This window comes from Peromyscus eremicus, chromosome 11, assembly GCF_949786415.1.
Source record: "Peromyscus eremicus chromosome 11, PerEre_H2_v1, whole genome shotgun sequence".
In the NCBI taxonomy this organism is placed as follows: Eukaryota; Metazoa; Chordata; class Mammalia; order Rodentia; family Cricetidae; genus Peromyscus; species Peromyscus eremicus.
This window is the reverse complement of record NC_081427.1, coordinates 63,953,963-63,973,205: the sequence shown is the minus strand read 5'-3', so window position 1 is coordinate 63,973,205 and position 19,243 is coordinate 63,953,963. Positions and strand designations below refer to the sequence as shown.

The window sequence follows — 19,243 nt, the reverse complement described above, 5'->3', positions numbered from 1 at the left end:
TTATATGGAACAAAATACCTCAGAAAAGAATTTAACTGACTGTAATCTCTAAATGTTTAAATAGCATGTTGGGCAGGGGTATATGATATGAATGCAAAATACAAAAATTGAGCTGTATTCATCTTCTCATTAAAGCATATAAAATATACATTCACCACTTTTTAAATATTTATTTTGAGTGCAATTTATTCACTCCAGAATTCTGCTGTCATTTTACAGAGCAATAAGTTGAGGAATAAAAACAAGATTTTATGGAGAACTTGCATAGGGAATCAATGCATAAAATTGTGATGATGGGCCAGTTTTTAAAATATGACTTAAACATTCCTTTAATTATTCTATTCTAAAAATTGTGATTCTAGTTTTCAGTATATTTTCATCTCAGAAATTTTGAATATGCCTTTAAGATTTCAACAGTGATCAAAGAAAGAGCACATATTGCCCATGACAGAAAAGAAACACCAGGAAAAGTTTCTAGAATCTCTTCCCGGCGGCCTTTGCGGTTCCAACATGGCAGAGCTGACGGTGGAGGTTCGCGGCTACGACGGGGCTTTCTACAAGTGATAAAATACCCTGAAGAAGCAACTTAAGGGAGAAAAGGGTTTATTAGGCTCACAATTCAAGGTTATGGTCCATCACTGAGGAAAGTCAAGGCAGCAGAAACTTGCTTCATCTCATCCTACCACATCTAGTGAGGAGCAGAGAACAGTGAGTTAATGCATGTACGTCTGTGCTCAGCTCCTTTCTCTACTCCTCCCTGGCCACCCACAGTAGGGATTTATCAAAGATGTCCATGAAGACTCCCTCACAGTTGTTTTTGAAAATAATTGGCAACCAGAACGCCAGGTTCCGTTTAATGAAGTTCGATTACCACCACCACCTGATAGAAAAAAAGAAATTAGTGAAGGAGAAGAAGTAGAGGTATATTCGAGAGCAAATGACCAAGAGCCATGTGGATGGTGGTTAGCTAAAGTTTGGATGATGAAAGGAGAGTTTTATGTCATTGGATACGCTGCTTGTGATGCCACTTACAATGAAATAGTCACATTTGAACGACTTCGGCCTGTCAATCAAAATAAAACTGTCAAAAAAACCCACCTTCTTTAAGTGCACAGTGGATGTTCCTGAGGATTTGAGAGAGGCATGTGCGAATGAAAATGCCCATAAAGATTTTAAGAAAGCAGTAGGAGCGTGCAGAATTTTCTACCATCCTGAAACTACCCAGCTAACGATACCTTCGGCCAGTGAAGCAAGTGTGACGAGAGTAACTACCTTAAGTGATATGCATTTGCGAAGTATTCGGAAGAAGTTAATGCTTATGTCCAGAAATGAAGAGGCCACCAAACATTTAGAATGCACAAAACAACTTGCAGCAGCTTTTCATGAAGAATTTGTCGTGAGAGAAGATTTAATGGGCCTGGCAATAGGAACCCATGGTAGTAACATACAGCAAGCTAGGAAGGTTCCTGGAGTAACTGCCATTGAGTTAGATGAAGATACTGGAACGTTTAGGATCTATGGCGAGAGTGCTGAGGCTATAAAAAAAAAAAAAAAAAAGCTAGGGGTTTCTTGGAATTTGTGGAGGATTTTATTCAAGTTCCCAGGAATCTTGTAGGAAAAGTTATTGGAAAAAATGGCAAAGTTATTCAAGAAATTATGGATAGATCTGGTGTGGTTCGAGTAAGAATTGAAGGAGACAAGGAAAATAAACTACCTAGAGAAGATGGAATGGTTCCATTTGTATTTGTTGACGCTAAAGAAAGTATTGAAAATGTACAAGTTCTCCTAGAATATCACATTGCTTACTTAAAGGAAGTGGAACAACTAAGAATGGAACGCCTTCAGATTGATGAACAGCTGCGACAGATTGGTTCTAGGTCTTATAGTGGAAGAGGAAGAGGTCGTCGGGGCCCTAATTACACCTCCGGTTATGGTACAAATTCTAAGCTGTCTAACCCCTCCGAAACAGAGTCTGAGCGTAAGGATGAGCTGAGTGATTGGTCATTGGCAGGAGAAGATGATGGAGAGAGTCGCCATCAGCGAGACAGCGGGAGACGCCCAGGAGGAAGATGCAGAAGTGTTTCTGGGGGTCGAGGTCGTGGTGGACCACGTGGTAGCAAATCCTCCATCAGTTCTGTGTTCAAAGATCCAGACAGCAATCCATACAGCTTACTTGACAATACAGAATGAGATCAGACTGCAGACACTGACGCCAGCGAATCTCATCACAGTACTAACCGTCGTAGGTGGTCTCGTAGACGAAGGACTAATGAAGATGCTGTTCTGATGGATGGAATGACTGAATCTGATACAGCCTCAATTAATGAGAATGGACTAGTCACAGTTGCAGATTATATTTCTAGAGCTGAGTCTCAGAGCAGACAAAGAAACCTCCCAAGGGAAACTTTGGCTAAAAACAAGAAAGAAATGGCAAAAGATGTGATTGAAGAGCATGGTCCTTCAGAAAAAGCAATAAATGGTCCAACCAGCGCTTCTGGCGATGAAATTCCTAAACTACCGCGTACTCCAGGAGAAGAAAAGACTAAGAACTTAAAAGAAGAAAGCACTCAAGAAGCAGCAGTCCTGAATGGTGTTTCATAACTGAAGGAAGTTCCTAGTTTACAGTTCTTTTGCATTACACTTACAATAGTGCTTGTACAAGCTTGCCAAAGATAGAATATGGATCGCCAGTCTTACATCGCACTTTCAGTTCCTCCATTTGGAATTCAGAAAGGGGAGGGATCCTGAAGAAATCATATGTTAAACATACTTTAACACCTACTGTGTTAAAAATATATCATCAGATGTGCCTTGAGAATATATATGTAACATTAAAAAAAAAAGTTGCTGGCTATAGGAAAAGTTATTTTGTTTTCAAAATATGGCAGAGATGGGGGGAGGTGGGTGGGGTGGGGTCTCAAACGTAATATTCTTTATGAAAGCATTAGCTGCTTTTGTTACATTTTTAATAATATGCAACCACTTCTTCACCTGAGGAAAACTAGAATGAAGCAGTTTAAAAATATTTTGCACTGAATTGTAATTTTCTTCATTAGTTTAGTCTGGAAACTGATCTGTTACGTGTTTTTTAAATGCTGTTTGTAGAGGCAAGTCTGCAGACCACTGGAATACATATGTTAACTCATCTGCAGGGACACTGGGTGATATTGGCAGTGACTGTTCTACATTGAGGCTTTGTTTGGTTTATTTATTAAAGTGTACAGTATTTAAAGAAATCAAACATAGCTTTAGTTGAAACACTAAGCTGACTAGTCATGTCCATTCAGACATAGCCTGAACTACTGAAAAGATCAATTTCCAGAGGGTTTATTCTGTATAAACTACATGTTTAGTCTTCAGAAGAGTACCTTTCACATTTTCTTCCCACCTCCTTTTTTTCCCCTCTTTTTTGATTTTGGTTGTTTGATGTGCAATATGTTTTTGTATGCAGGTAGTAAATAAGCTTTGATCTTCCATTTGCTGATTAAAAAAAAAAAAGAAAGAAAAGAAACACCACCAGGACTAGCTCTCCCAATTACTGTAGGAGACAGGTGGGGGGACAGGATCAACTGTCCTGCTTTCATGCCCTCAGGGTCTGCTCACCTGCTTCCTACCAGCAGGGTCTGTTCTAGTTTGCTGCACCCACTTTTCTGATATCTGGGCCAGCTCTGTTATAGAAGGTAGCAAGGGGCAAGTAGAGGAAGATCATCTTTCCTTTACCCATATGGTAAGCGATGGGAGGCAGGATCAGCTCTCCTGCTTTCTCACCCTCAGGGCTGGTTCACCTGTGTCCCTGCCAACAGGGTCAGCTCTATTGTGCTGCCAGAATGTGGGACAGTGCCAGCTCTCCCATTCTCATGACCTTAGGATCAGCTCTCCCACCCACTGCAGGCAGTGAGAGGGCAAGGGGAAGAGGTCTTTTCTCCCTCACCCACTCCACAGTATGGCAGACAAGGGGTGGGGCCAAAACTCCCAAGACCCTTTGCTGGGCCGGATCACCTGTGCCCCCCCCCCACACACACAATGTCAATAGGGTAAGCTCTATGTGCTGCCCAGGGGAGGTGCAGGTTCCACTCTCCTGATTTCTGCAGTTGGTGATGGGCAGGGTATGATCTCCCACTTTTGTGACCCAGGGACCAACTTTTCCCACCTTCAGTAGGGGGCAAGAGGCTAGGAGTGAGGGTGTTATCTTGCCCCCACCCTTGCCACCAGGTGACAGACAACAGGGCTAGCTCTCCCACCCTCACACCTTCATGGCTCACCTGCACCCCTGCCAACAGGACATTTCTACTGTGCTGCTCAGACAATGTTCAGGGCCCACTCTCCAGAGTGGTACAGTTGGTGAGGAGTAGGGACAGTTCTCCCTAGGATGGCAGCCAGTGAAGGGCGGGGCCAACTCTGTGCATCCCAATCCTCACTGCCTTCAGTGGTAATAGAGCCTTGAACATTAATGTAAACCCTGGCTGAGGCAGGGCCACAGACCCTGACATGGATCTAGACCCACTTTGGCCTATATGACACCATGACCCTAGGTAGCAGCGTATGTCACTCAGGTCTATATGGGCCAAGGAGCATCATAGCCCTCGGATACCAACATGACCACAGGTGGTGGCCCAGATCTTGGGCATCCGTGTGGTCTTTGGTGGCAACACAAGCCATAGACATCAACACAGACTCAGGATATGGAAGGACCACAGATCCAGACATGATCCTCAGCAGCAGCCAAGTGTGGATGTCATCGTGGCCCTAGTTGGCATCCAGGTTAACCAGATCAGCATAGCCCCAGAAACAGCATTGCCTCCAAATCCCAGCGTATCCCCAGGTGACAGCCCAGACCCCAGGTATCCACTCAACTTTCCACAGTAACAGTAGTCATGGACATCAACACAGATTCTGGCTGTGGTAGAGCCATAGACCCTGACATGTCCCTCAGCCTCAGTTTTGGTCCAGACAACATCAAGGATCTGGGTGGCAGCACAGACCACCCAGATCTGCACAGGTCTGGCAGCAGCTTGACCATCAAAGACCAACATGGCCTCAGGTGTCCCCCACCCTGCCAGCCTCTGCAAGGTATTCAGTGGTGACAGAAGCCACAGTTGTTGAAATCTTGAAAGTATAGTCTATTGTGTTTACCAAACCACTACCGGAATTCTTTCTTTAATTTTTGCCATATCAAACATGAAACAAAGGGCAAAATATTTTTAAACAGCCATTTATAAAGTACATTTATCACATTGGGATGATCTATTCATTGAATTTCACCTAAATAAAAACAACAAATTGCATCAATTTGTGATTTTCTTAGGTTTTTTTTTTCATTTAAGCAATAAGCTTAGTGAACTCAATGAGTATTCTTAGAGCCTAAGAAGATTCTACAGCTACTTAAATGGGTTCAGTTTATTATAGATGTACATATTTTAATATATGGAGTTTAACAAATTTTTTTCTGTATATATTTGGCCCAAGCTTCATTGTACATATCTCACACCATATATAAAAGATCAGAAAGAAGCCGGGCGGTGGTGGTGCATGCCTTTAATCCCAGCACTCGGGAGGCAGAGCCAGGCGGATCTCTGTGAGTTTGAGGCCAGCCTGGTCTCCAAAGCGAGTTCAAGGAAAGATGCAAAGCTACACAGAGAAACCCTGTCTCAAAAAACCAAAAAAAAAAAAAAAAAAGATCAGAAAGAAATAATCATAAACATAAATAGCCAGATCAGATTATGAGGGATCTCTGTAACTCAGTATTTTTAATATATTGCAATACTATCCATTTGCCATGCTATGTTCTCCTAAATGCCTGGAAATTATATTTTGACTTACTTCATATCTGAGGTACTGATTATTTTGATGAATTACTGACCTTCTTTGCACTAGAATTTAAATTACATGAAGAAAAAAATCATTATCTATATTGAGTATTAACATGCCTCAATTATCTATAACAAGAGAATGATGGTATTTATTAGATCTTCTTGAATATGATTAAACTGATGTTCATTATACTTTATAAAGTCTCTGTTGTTAGCTTTAGGTTTTGTGGATTGATACATTTTAGAATTCGATATAAGTATAACAAAAATGAATAGACCATAACCTGTATCAGAAATATAAAATTATTTATCCTTTGTTTTTTCTTTTTGTAATAAAATGTGTTTCTTTAGAACACTTAGAAAATTAACAGAGTGACTAAACTTTTTATGCTGTTATAGGTGTTACTCAGTTAGCAGACTAACAGTTATTTCTTATGAAATTCATTATACAACTAAAGATGAAAAGCTTGTTATCATATATTATCTCTTTTACAGTGAACAACAATAACTTTTTATTTTCATTTCAATTTATAACCCCTTACTGTGCCAGGCAAATGTGATTATTGAAAATATCGACACCACTGTAGAGGTATCTATGGAAGCTTTCATTAATGTATTAGCTCTACAAAAAAGACTATACAATACAAAAACAAATCTGACAAAGATTTGTATTTTCATGATTTTTTTAAGGGAGTGAGTGGTTTATAGGGGAGTTAAATATTGTCTAGCAAAATAAAACTCTGCTAGATACAACTTTTTTATCATCATCTTTGGCTTCAACCATTAACATCAGTTGGGGCACTGATGACAGATAAAATAAACAATTTACACAAATGTAGGTAAGTGAACCATGGAATTATTGTGGTTACTGACAGGAGTAGGGATCAGGGTTCACTTTCAAATATAAGGCAATTATCTCACTTAAAAAGCCCCACCTTCCATGAGTGATAACCTACAAAACCTTTATCCATGTAGTTTTGGTATATCAGGTGATCAGAGAGATTCTCATCCCAGATATTGTTATTGATTATATAAACATGGGGGGCGTTGTGGGGTTTGTACGTTTCAAAAGATTCCTGAGTTCTATTTATTTTATTTCCTAAGCTTCATGTTTCACTTATTTCTTTTGTTTTATAGAACATATCCCTTGGAGAGAATGTTTCAATTCAGAGGAAATAGATATACAACTAATAAGTTTATAGAAAAGGAAAGAGAGAGAGGGAGAGAGAAAGAGAGAGGAAGCATTAATATAAGCCTAGACATACAGTACAGAAGACTGATTTTACTTTTGTCTGGTGTCCTCAGCAATATAGACTTAATGGCTCAGTTAGGGTATTTATTGCTTGGAAGAGAAACCATGACCATGGCAACTCATGTTATAATCATGAGCTTAGAAGCAAATTTCTCTTGTCTCTCTGTCTCTGTCTCTGTCTCTGTTTCTCTCTTTCTCTGTCTCTCTCTGTCTCTCTCTGTCTCTCTCTGTCTCTCTCTCTCTCTCTCTCTCTCTCTCTCTCTATATATATATATATATATATATATATATATATATATATATATATATAATTTATTATCAGTAGTAGTAGTAGTAGTAGTAGTAGCAGCAGCAGCAATAATGGTACTAGACATTAGATCCAGGACCTTCTTATAAATAATAGTTTTTTTTTCTGATTATATGCATTATTGAGGGTTCATGACACTAACTAGTGATTAATTAGAAGATCAGAACATTGCTTCTATATACAAAAATGCTGGGTTTACTGAGCCAGCATTCTAATTAGGGAAACTACAGGATATCTATACAGTTTGATGACACAACTCTCTCCAGCTTTGTCAATAGTCATGTAGACTGTTATTACTTCCTATTCAACACACATTAAAAATATTGGTAACAAAGCTTATTTAATTGTTAAGAATTTGAAAATCAAGTGTGTCATTCTGTACATATACTACACAAGAGTTCCCACACTAGTCCACCAGTGTGCAAAAGCACTGCTTAATAGCATATTTTCTTGACAAATAAACTAATAATACAAACATCCTTCTACTAATGGCCCTGAAATGCATTTAGATTAAATATTAGTTCTGTGAAATTCATGTACATTAGTTTTCAAGATTTGCATCATTCATTTATAAAGCTTTTATTTGTCACCTAAGGTGCATTCTAGTTATGAGCTATCAGAGCAGCTGGCTTAATAATTAGATTAAATTAATGATATGTAATAATGATTGTGGAAGCATCCCATAAAAAAAATGGAAACCAGTACAGAAAACCACAACCAATCCAAATGCAGATTTCTAAAGTCCAGTCCCAGTGGATACATATAAGAAATATTCCTGCATATAATGCTAAGGGAACATTGCCAAAAGAGGGAGCAGAAAGATTCTAAAGGCCAGAGGGTCAGGGAGCTTGCTATGTTTGCTATGAGACTGTTTCTCCTAATAAGAACAGAAGTATACCTATAAAGCCTCACCAACATGACTACCCAAACATGAGCCAAAGAAGAATGATATCAATGGACATGCAAAAGAGGACATGTAACAGCCAATGAGGTCTCACCCCTGCACTGAGAAATATAGGTGACTGAGGAAAGCTGGGAGAGGGAAAGGTATTCTTCCCCAATGCAAGAACTCACTAATTGGTTGTTCAACTGCAAAATGTCAGCCCTAAAAACATACACATGTCATATTATATGGACTCAACAGGATATATGCCTGTGACTGAATGAGAACTGGGAGGACTATATGGGAATGTTTGGAGGATAAAAGAGAAGGGAGAAATGTAATTAACTTATAATCTCAAAACATTAAAGAGGAGAAGTCAAGAATTCTTCAATTTGTTTGAATTCTCAATTCCAATCAGCAATAGGAAAATGGTTACTGTGATTTACAATCATTACTTGTAAAGGAATAGAAGGGTAGGAGAAAGTAGTGGGGATGATAAGAACAAAGTACTGCATAGGTTGAAGATATAGCTCCATTGCCTAGCATACCCAAGGCTTTAAATTTAGTTCACAGCAGAGAAAGCAAAAGAAAAAAATGGATGTAGATCGATAGATAGATAGATAGATAGATAGATAGATAGATAGATAGATAGATAGATAGTTGATAGATAGATGGATGATAGATGGATAGATGATAGATAGATGATAGATAGATGGATGATAGATGGATAGATGATAGATAGATGATAGATAGATAGATAGATAGATAGATAGATAGATAGATAGATAGATGATAGATAGATGGAAATTAATAAAGAAGTCTAAACATCTCATTTCTTACTGATAGACCCTTCAGATTACCTGATATTTCAATAATTATTTCAAAAGTACAAAATTAAAATAAATCAGTATCCTCTAAAAGCCTCAACTTGCATCGTCCTATTCTACATCATTCTATTTTTAAGAATGGCAAAGAAAGACACATGAAGGATCCTCAAAAATTTTTGTAACTGTTTGTAAACCAGAAAGTTGTAGGTCAACATGTTTGCATGTTTTAAGGAGCTAAACATAGTTTCACATATTTGTAATTCTGGTACTCTGGAGGCAGAGGCGAAAGAGTTGACATAGTTTTGAGATGAGTTATGTTGGTGTATCAGGAAAAAAGCAAGCAAGGAAGAAAAAAAGATTAGTAGGAAGAATAGGAAGAGATGAAGGAGCTAGGAGCCAAAGAAACCTAATATTTTTTGAAAGTGGTGATGGAAGTAAAGGGGTGGAACATATGGGGTTTAAAATATTGGGTGGAAAATGACAAATAACAGACTCAGATATCAATTAAAGTATTTAGGTTATGCGCATGGACATCCTCTGTCATATACTACAAACCTGGGAATGGAAGTGTAAAAGAATGAATTTATTTATTTGACTTAGGTTGCACTGCAACATACACAGATGACAGCTAACTAAAGGTGACATTTAAGAAATAATATCATAATGACAAAATATTAAGCTAAATTTTTTGAGTAACAAGAGTTTTCACATTTCCATCAGTCATTTCACATACTTCATCTAAAAATGTAGAAGAAAACGTTCAACACCTAACAGATGAAATGTTAAGCAAATGTGCAACAAATCAGTGGAGACTAATTGAAGTTTATATTGCTCCAAAGTTATCATTAACAAATTTAAAACACCTAGCCTTTGAATACTGATGGACCATGAATGGAAAACTCTGGTACACAACATTTGATGTGTCCATCTTCATCTTCCAATGTCATCAGCTTGCATATATCTGTGTACTGATTAGAGGAAACCCAGTGATCTACTGATCAATAGAATGTCAAATGTCTAAAACAAATAAGATGTTCTATGTCTTCCTAGCTAACCACTTATTATTTTTTTTTTTTTAGAGAATGTTAGCTGATACATAAACAGCTTTAAGATATACAAGTCTAACAGGCAAAGAAATGATAATATTTATGGTCAACAGGTAGTGAGAACCTTGGGTGAGCAAGTAAGTCTGCAAATGAACTGAAGAGTGAATACTCAGCCAGTAAATGGATGCAGGGATTTATAGTGCCATGGGAACTTTCTCTGCCAAGTAATCTTAACACAAAGACCTAAGGTCCCTCACACTAAGTATTAGGTGAAAATTTTACTTGGGAAAGTGTCTCCTGAGTTATTTTTCCCCTCAGAGCAGTGAAGATTAAAGTGAAGACCTGTATGTAAACAAGCAAAGCAAAGCAAGCTTAATTAAAAATAAAGCAAAGTGAGAAAAAATGGGAAATACTGAGAAATTTAATAGTGGGACTGACTATATCCTAAGAGTAAAATGTGTTTTCAAGAAGGAAAAGCCACTGACATTCCTTATCTAGGGATTTTTAATGGGTAGTGGCAGAAACCGAGCTAGGGCTGGGGTGATTACTAGGGATATGGTTAATAATATAGATGCCTTGCTGGTGGAGCCAATGAGGTGGTGGCCTCCATCTACCTGTAGATGACCATACACTGCTTATTGACTACCTACCCAATTAGAGGTAGTTGGAGACAGCTCGTTTGGTTTCTGTTCATCTCTGCCTACTGTTTTGTTAGCTGTTGAAGTTGACTATCTACTCACTGTTAGTCCTGATTACTATTACAGCACTCTGAACTTGCTGATGTCTCATACGTTAATTATGCTTACCTTTGTTCTCACAGCTTCCAAGTAGCTGTAGTTGTTCTTAATTATTTGTTTATGGAATGGTCTAGACTCTATTTCCTGAATTAGGTAGACCCTACCTTAGAAGCTACATTTAGGCTGATACAAGCTGCCCTAGAAGCAAGGATATAGAAGGCACAATTATGCTTTACATGTGTTCTTCAAAGGCTTACAAAACCAGCATGCCTGCCATCACTAGCCCAGGGCTCTTTCTTTCCTCTTATTCTTTACAGTAGTTATTTAATACCCAGCTAGGAACTCTTTAATTCATCTTCCTCGGTGTTCCGGACTTTATCATTATAACCTTTAATCTTCCTTTTAACTACAGCATCTCTTCTCACTGCAGCATATCTGAACAAGTTACAATTTTCATCATGGAGCATTTACGTCACTACTTATGGCAGCTATCACTTGTAGCAGAATTCTTGATATGATTCTAATTGGTTGCAAACCTTTAACTGCAGTCATATGAGAGATTTCTTGAGGAGATGGCCCAGTTCAGCCACACCTAAAGTCTTCATCAGTAAGACTGTAAGGTAATAAGCATTCATCATTTTCAAAAGTTTTGCTTTCAGACATGTAGTAGAGTAAAAAATACACTAAATTATATACAGGAGGAACAAATGCCATACATGATAATTTAGGTGGGATTTGCAAGACAAATGTTTTTAACTTTGTCTTCTATTTAAAAATTCAAATTCTGTAGATAGAATTTGCCTAAATTCTCACTGGCATGTACTTTATATTTAAAAACCCTAAGCATATTTTTGGTTTGTTTTAATTCCAAATTTTAGTTTCCAACCTTTCTATTTAATCCTGTTAGGGATTAAAATGGCCAGAAAGAAATAAAATATATGATATAACAAGGTTAACAAATATGAGATGTGTACAAGTATCTTTCCATCTGTACATTTTGGTAAAGTCATGTCACGTATATTTGAACATAGTATTTTTTGGAGGGAGGTGTTGCTATGTATCTGAGAGACACCATTGTAATGGTCAACAGATCCAGCCATTGAGACAGTTTAATCCATGGCTTTACAAAAATTTATTTCACTCAGAAAACAATAAATAAGTGCAGAGTAGTGACAATAGTGTGCTTTTTCTGAATTCCTAGTCAAAAAGAACAATTAATTTTTCAAGCAATGTCCTCCATATCAGATCCCAAACAAAATATAGGTTTGTTGGGAGAGATAGCTCAAGTGTAAATGATAGGTATGTGCCATGTAAAATAAGACTTTTGATCAAAATAGTACCTCTTGGGTATGTGAACACTAACTGTCAGGGCAGAGCTAGAGCATTCAAAGTAAATTTCTACATTGTGCTTTATTCAATGAAACTCTGAAGTTATATTTTAATAAGTAGTATTATTTCTTACAAAATACTTCAAAATAGGAATCTAAAATAAAAACATAGTATGCTCTATGTTATAGAAGTTGATTTTCTGTGGGGAAATTTTAAATGATTTAAAAACACTTTCATCTATTATTTTTGCAATTCTTATCTTGATATCTATATCCAGTGTAGTCTATACTATATTTTGTGTGTTGACTCATCAGTAAAGATGTGCTATTTGTTTGGAGAAAATTGATTGAATATGATTACAATACTTAAACAAAACCAAAAAAAATAAACATTAACAAATGTTCCATGTAGGCTAATATCATAATTGAGTGTCATCTGATTGGCACCTGGAAAGTCCAAAGGTCAGAGATTGGCTGGAAAAGACAGTAAGAGCAGAATGTTAAGGGGAGGACACAGAGATGAGCATTCCATGGGTCACATAGACCCCAGGAAGAAGGTAATGCTGGCAAGTTTGTAAAAGATCCACACAAATGTTGACTCTCTTCTCAAACTGTTAATAATCAACAATTGCAGAAGGATCTACAGACAGTTGGACTAAGGAGAACTAAGTCAGTTCATTTGAAAAGGCAATATCTGTCAGTAAAGATTATGTCAATCACTGAGATGGAACTTTAAGATGAGAAATTTTTATTAGAGAGACTTAGCCAAGACATTCCCCTAGAAATACTACAACAGACAAAAAAAATGTGTCACTCTTAGCTGAAACCAGCCCTATATTATATATTGTGTTAGAATTATTTGACAGACTTTGAATTTTAAATCTCTACACATTAGTCACTTTTGATTTTCTTGTGTCTATTTTTGTTATCTTAACTCTTAACTGATACAGATCTTGTTAAGGTCAAGCATATAATTTTAAAAGCACCATGTAAACAACTTGCTGAACCTCAGACTTATTTTAAGTAGGAGTCCATAACTGAAGTGGAAAATTCATAAATGGATTATTTCCTATAAATAGATGTTTAGAGGACTGGAACATCTGCAGACCAAAATAAGACGCTTCAAGACACAAAGAGTAAAAAACTGACCTTTCCTACACTCAGATGGTTTCACAGAATCAATATTTTTCATTTTCTTTACCTGAAGGAAAGCACAAAGTTACTGTCCACAGATGTGCTGTCTAGATCTATTACTGTGGCTGCTTCCCTAAAGTACACTGTGGTATTAATAATTTACAAAGCACACTTGAATTCTCAGGAAAACCTTTTTCTTTTTAAAGTAAGAAAAATAAAATCAAGACAATTATCAGATTTAGTTTTATATAAAATATGATCACTTTCCAAATTCTGAAACGTGAAACATTTCTTTAGACGGTGCACTAAGTAACACAGTAGAAATATTAAGCATGATTGTCACTGAATTGCAAATTTATAGTATTTGAAAATGTACTGCTTGATATTCTGAAATAGCTAGACTTAACCACACTAAAAACATTCCTCCGTGGATAAAATTTTGTTCTAATGTATAGATGCAGTTATCACATGTATAGCAATGCCGAGTTATTCTTCTCACTAGGCATCTTTTGAAGTTAGAATGGAAAAGTGCTTGGATGATAACTCACTATACAAGTCAGAGTACTTGAGCTCAGATCATAAGCACCCAACTTAAAATCTGGGAATGGAGACATGTACTAATAGGTGTGGGAACAGAGGGATACCTGGAGGTCTAGTTAACCAGTCTAGCCCAGTTGGTGAGATGCAGATTCATTGAAAGACTGACAGTAACTCAACAATAATTCAGAATGTCTATAGAAAAAGACACATTACAAGAATCTTTGGTCTATATGTACACATGCACCCAAGTGTATTCACGCACACACACACACACACACACACACACACACACACACACATGCATGCATGCACACACATGCACACACACCTAAAAAGAGTGTACAAACACTGACCAATTTGGAAAAATAAATGATTAACTCTTTTAAATGCAGTTACCTTAATAATATTCCCATATTTTTAATCAACATAACTTTGGAAATCATATGATATAATATATTAAATTCAGTATAATAATGAAACATATAGAGGTTGGAGAGATGGATCAAAGGTTAAAAGCACTGATTGCTCTTCCAGAGGACACACGTTCATTTCCCAGAACTCAAATGGCAGTGAACAAACACCTGTAACTCCAGTTCCAGAGGGTCCAGTATCACCTTCTAACCTGCGCAGTCATTGCACAAATGTGGTGCAACATCAAACATAAACTCAAAACATCAGGACACATCAAAATATATAAATCATTTTAAAAACAATGATACATATAATACAATGTTTTTTAAATATGCAGGTGGAGATTGCATAGGCCCTTTATACTTGTGTTCTCAAATCACTTAAGTATTCTTATTGGTCATAATAGATATTTCTATTTTGAATTTATATTTCTTACATTTTACTTTTTATAATATACAGTCTTACAATTTTAAAACTGATAATATTTTCACAGGAAATTCAGTTATATTTCTGAAAGAAAAATTAATCCAACTATAATTATGTTCATAAGAATTAATTAATAACATTATAGTCCATATTTTAGCATATTTTCTTGTTAATGAAGTATCAGCATTTCAGATTAATGGTCATTATTGACATTTAACTGAAATCACATGAGTTTTCATGTCTCCTCATAATTCTGTCTTGAAATGGCATATTGTGATGATTAAACAACTTGGCTGGATTTGGAATCATCTAGGAGACACAACTCTGAACATATCTCTGAGTGATTTCTAAAGGAGTTTAAATGAGTGAGGAAGAGCAGGCAAGAGTGTGAAGCATTGCCCCATGGGCTGTGGTCCCTGAATCACCAAGGGAAGAGGAAGTCAGTGGAATATCAGCCTCTATTCCCTTCTGCTATCTTACCTGTGCAGATGATAGTTAAGGACCATCCATCACCAGGCCTGCCTTGTCATCATAGACTACACCCTCCAGGAGTAATCCAAAATAAACCCTCCTCCATTAATTACTTATTGTCAGGTATTGAGTGATTACAAACAGAAATATAGCCAATACATATAGGAACAAAGTGATTGGTAGCATTTTAACATTAGTGCCCAGAAAATAATTGGTCTTATTTCAGACCAAAAGAAAAAAATACAAAAAGAAAGAAAAGAAATTTAATAGATAATACTTCTTAAAAATCAAGTGTTTCCTGTTAAGCAAACTATTATGATGCAGTTAACAAATTTGATGCACTTTAGCTATGACATATCCCATTAAGAATAAGATTATTTTTCTTTCTACTTCTAATTGAACATAGTGTTGCAGGCAAGCACTCTACCAATTAAATCTTATCCAAAGGCATAAGTAACATGTTTGACTATCATTTACACATCTTGAATTGTATATCTCATTATGATTTGCATTTTAAAATCATTATCCTGGAAGTACTTACAATCACTTGGACATGGATGTATGCATTATTGTTCATCAATTTTACTCGCCTCCAAAATTATCCAAAATAAAGTATCCTACATGCACAAGTCTGGACATTTGCTAACAAACCACTTTTCAGCAGAAACACAGTTCAGCAGGAGCTGATGTCATGCTCTTTCATTTTTGCAATTACAGCAGTGTAAGAAAGGATAGAAGCATAAAGATCTAGAAGATGAAATAAACAGGGCATCAAATGTAGAGGGAAGAAAATTAAATGGACAAAGGGTGAGAAAAGGAGAGAAATAAATTAGAACAGGCAAAAAAATAAGCAGCAGTTTAATAAAATCTTACTAGCATTACTGTGAAATGTTTGTACAAATTACTTTTTAAAATCTATAATAATATTGAAATTATACTAATTTATGGATATTACAGATGAGAAAAAATTCAACATTTGGCAAATGTGAATAACTTGGCGAAGCTTGTTCAGGACATGAGGTAAGTACTTCAGTTGGAAACCAGGTTTTCCTGTCTCCCAGGTATTTTCCATTTATTGCATCAGATTTCTGTCCTCTGCTTCACATTTTTTCCTACCTTAGTATTTCTGCCCCTTTCAGGAGGGAAATATGATTACAGTGTCTGTAAAATGATGGACGCTATGTCAACTCATCTAGATGATATACTTGCACCAAAGCTAGAAGCATTATGCTACTCTGTTGGGCAGTTGATCATTTGCACATAGTTTTGTGGATACTTTAAACAAAATGAAGTGTTAAAAATACTTACTTTTCTTACAAAGAATCAATGAAACAAAGAGTTGGTTCTTTGAGAAAATCAACAAGATAGATAAGCCCTTATCTTAACTAACCAAAAAGCAGAGATTAAGCATCCAAATTAACAAAATCAGAAATGAAAAGGGGGACATAAAAACAGACAATGAGGAAATCCAGAGAATCATCAGGTCATACTTCAAAAACCTGTACTCCACAAAATTGGAAAATCTGAAAGAAATGGATGATTTTCTGCATAGGTACCCCATACCAAAGTTAAATAAAGACCAGATAAACTATTTAAATAGACCAATAACCCCTAAGGAAATAGAAATGGTCATTAAAAGTCTCCCAACCAAAAAAAAAAAAAAAAGGCCAGGACCAGATGGTTTCAGTGCAGAATTCTACCACATTTTCAAAGAAGAGCTAATACCAATACTCTTCAAATTTTTCCACACCATAGAAACAGAAGGAACATTACCAAATTCTTTTTATGAGGCTACAGTTACCCTGACACCAAAACCACACAAAAATGCAACAAAGAAAGAGATCTACAGACCAATTTCCCTCATTAACATTGATGCAAAAATACTCAATAAAATACTGGCTACCCGAATCCAGGACCACATCAAAACAATTATCCACCATGACCAAATAGGCTTCATCCCAGGGATGCAAGGATGGTTCAACATATGAAAATCTGTCAAGGTAATACACCATATAAACAAACTGAAAGAAAAAACCGTATGATCATCTCATTAGATGCTGAAACACCTTTGACAAAATCCAACACAATAAAGGGAATTTACAGCAAGCTGACAGCCAACATCAAATTACATGGAGAGAAACTCAAAGGAATTCCACTAAAATCAGGAACCAGACAAGGCTGTCCACTCTCCCTATACTTATTCAATATAGTATTTGAAGTTCTAGCTAGAGCAATAAGACAACATAAGGAGATCAAGGGGATAGAAATTGGAAAGGAAGAAGTCAAACTTTCATTATTTGCAGACGATATGATAGTATACATAAGTGACCTAAAATTTTTTTCCAGGGAACTCCTACAGCTGATAAACTCCTTCAGTAAATTGGAAGGATACAAGATCAACTAAAAAAAAATCAGAGCCGGGCGGTGGTGGCGCACGCCTTTAATCCCAGCACTCGGGAGGCAGAGCCAGGCGGATCTCTGTGAGTTCGAGGCCAGCCTGGGCTACCAAGTGAGTTCCAGGAAAGGCGCAAAGCTGCACAGAGAAACCCTGTCTCGAAAAACGAAAAAAAAAATCACTAGCCCTCCTATATACAAATAAAAAAGGGGCTGAGAAAGAAATCAGAGAAACATCACCCTTTACAATAGCCACAAATAATATAAAATACCTAAGGTAACTCTAAGTAAGCAAGTGAAAGACCTGTATGATAAAATCTTTAAGTCTCTGAAGAAAGAAATTGAAGAAGATATCAGAAAATGGAAAGATATCCCATTCTCATGGATAGGTAGAATCAACATAGTAAAAATGGCAATCCTACCAAAAGCAATCTACAGATTCAATGCAATCCCCAACAAAATCCCAACACAATTCTTCACAGACTTGGAAAGAACAAAACTTAACTTTATATGGAAAAACAAAAAACCTAGGATAGCTAAAAGAATCCTGTATAATAAAGCAACCTCTGGAGGCATCATGATCCCTGACTTCAAGCTCTGCTATAGAGCTACAGTAATAAAAACAGCTTGGTACTGGCACAAAAACCAACATGTGTACCAATGGAACTGAATTGAAGACCCTGACATTAATCTACACACCTATAAACATATGATTTTCGACAAAGAAGTCAAAACTGTACCATAGAAAAAAGAAAGCATCTTCAACAAATGGTGCTGGCATAACTGGATGTCAAAATGCAGAAGGTTGCAAATAGATCCATATCTCTCGCCATGCACAAAACTCAAGTCCGAGTGGATCAAAGACCTCAACATAAATCCAGTTACACTGAACTTGATAGAAGAGAAAGTAGGAAGTAGTCTGGAACGAATTGATACAAGAGACCACTTCCTGAATATAACACCAGTTGCACAGACACTGAGAGCAACAATTAATAAATGGGACCTCCTGAAACTGAGATGCTTTTGTAGAGCAAAGGACATGGTCAATAAGACCAAACGACAGTCTACAGAATGGGAAAAGATCTTCACCAACCCCACATCTGACAGAGGGCTGATCTCCAAAATATATAAAGAACTCAAAAAGCTAGACATCAAAATACTGAACAATCCAATTAAAAATGGGCTACAGAGCTTAACAGAGAATTCTCAACAGAAGAATCTCATATGGCTGAAAGACATTTAAGGAATTGCTCAACAGCCTTAGTCATAAGGGAAATGCAAATCCAAACAACTTAGAGACACCATCTTACACCTGTCAGAATGGCTAAGATCAAAAACACTGAAGACAGCTTATGTTGGAGAGGATGTGGAGCAAGGGGAACACTCCTCCACTGTTGATGGGAATGAAAACTTGTACAGCCACTTTGGAAATCAGTATGGTGGTTTCTCAGAAAGTTGAGAATAATTCTTCCTCAAGACCTTGGGCATATACACAAGGAATGCTCAATTTTACCACAAGTACACAAACTCAACTATGTTCATATCAGCATTATTCGTAATAGCAAGAACCTGGAAACAACCTAGATGCCCCTCAACTGAAGAATGGATAAAGAAAATGTGGCACATATACACAATGGAGTACTACTCAGGAAAAAACAATGATATCATGAAATCAGC

The 19,243-nt window shown here is 36.8% G+C and overlaps 1 protein-coding gene across 1 annotated transcript; it reads left to right on the top strand.

The window, feature by feature from the left end:
- Positions 1-510: 510 nt before the first annotated feature.
- On the top strand, positions 511-3,289 carry LOC131921424 (RNA-binding protein FXR1-like). Its single transcript, XM_059276123.1, is given in 5 exon segments — positions 511-560; position 601; positions 775-1,095; positions 1,097-1,549; positions 1,552-3,289. Coding segments are annotated over 5 exon segments (1,875 nt in total). The 3' UTR covers positions 2,602-3,289.
- The last annotated feature ends 15,954 nt before the right edge of the window (positions 3,290-19,243 follow it).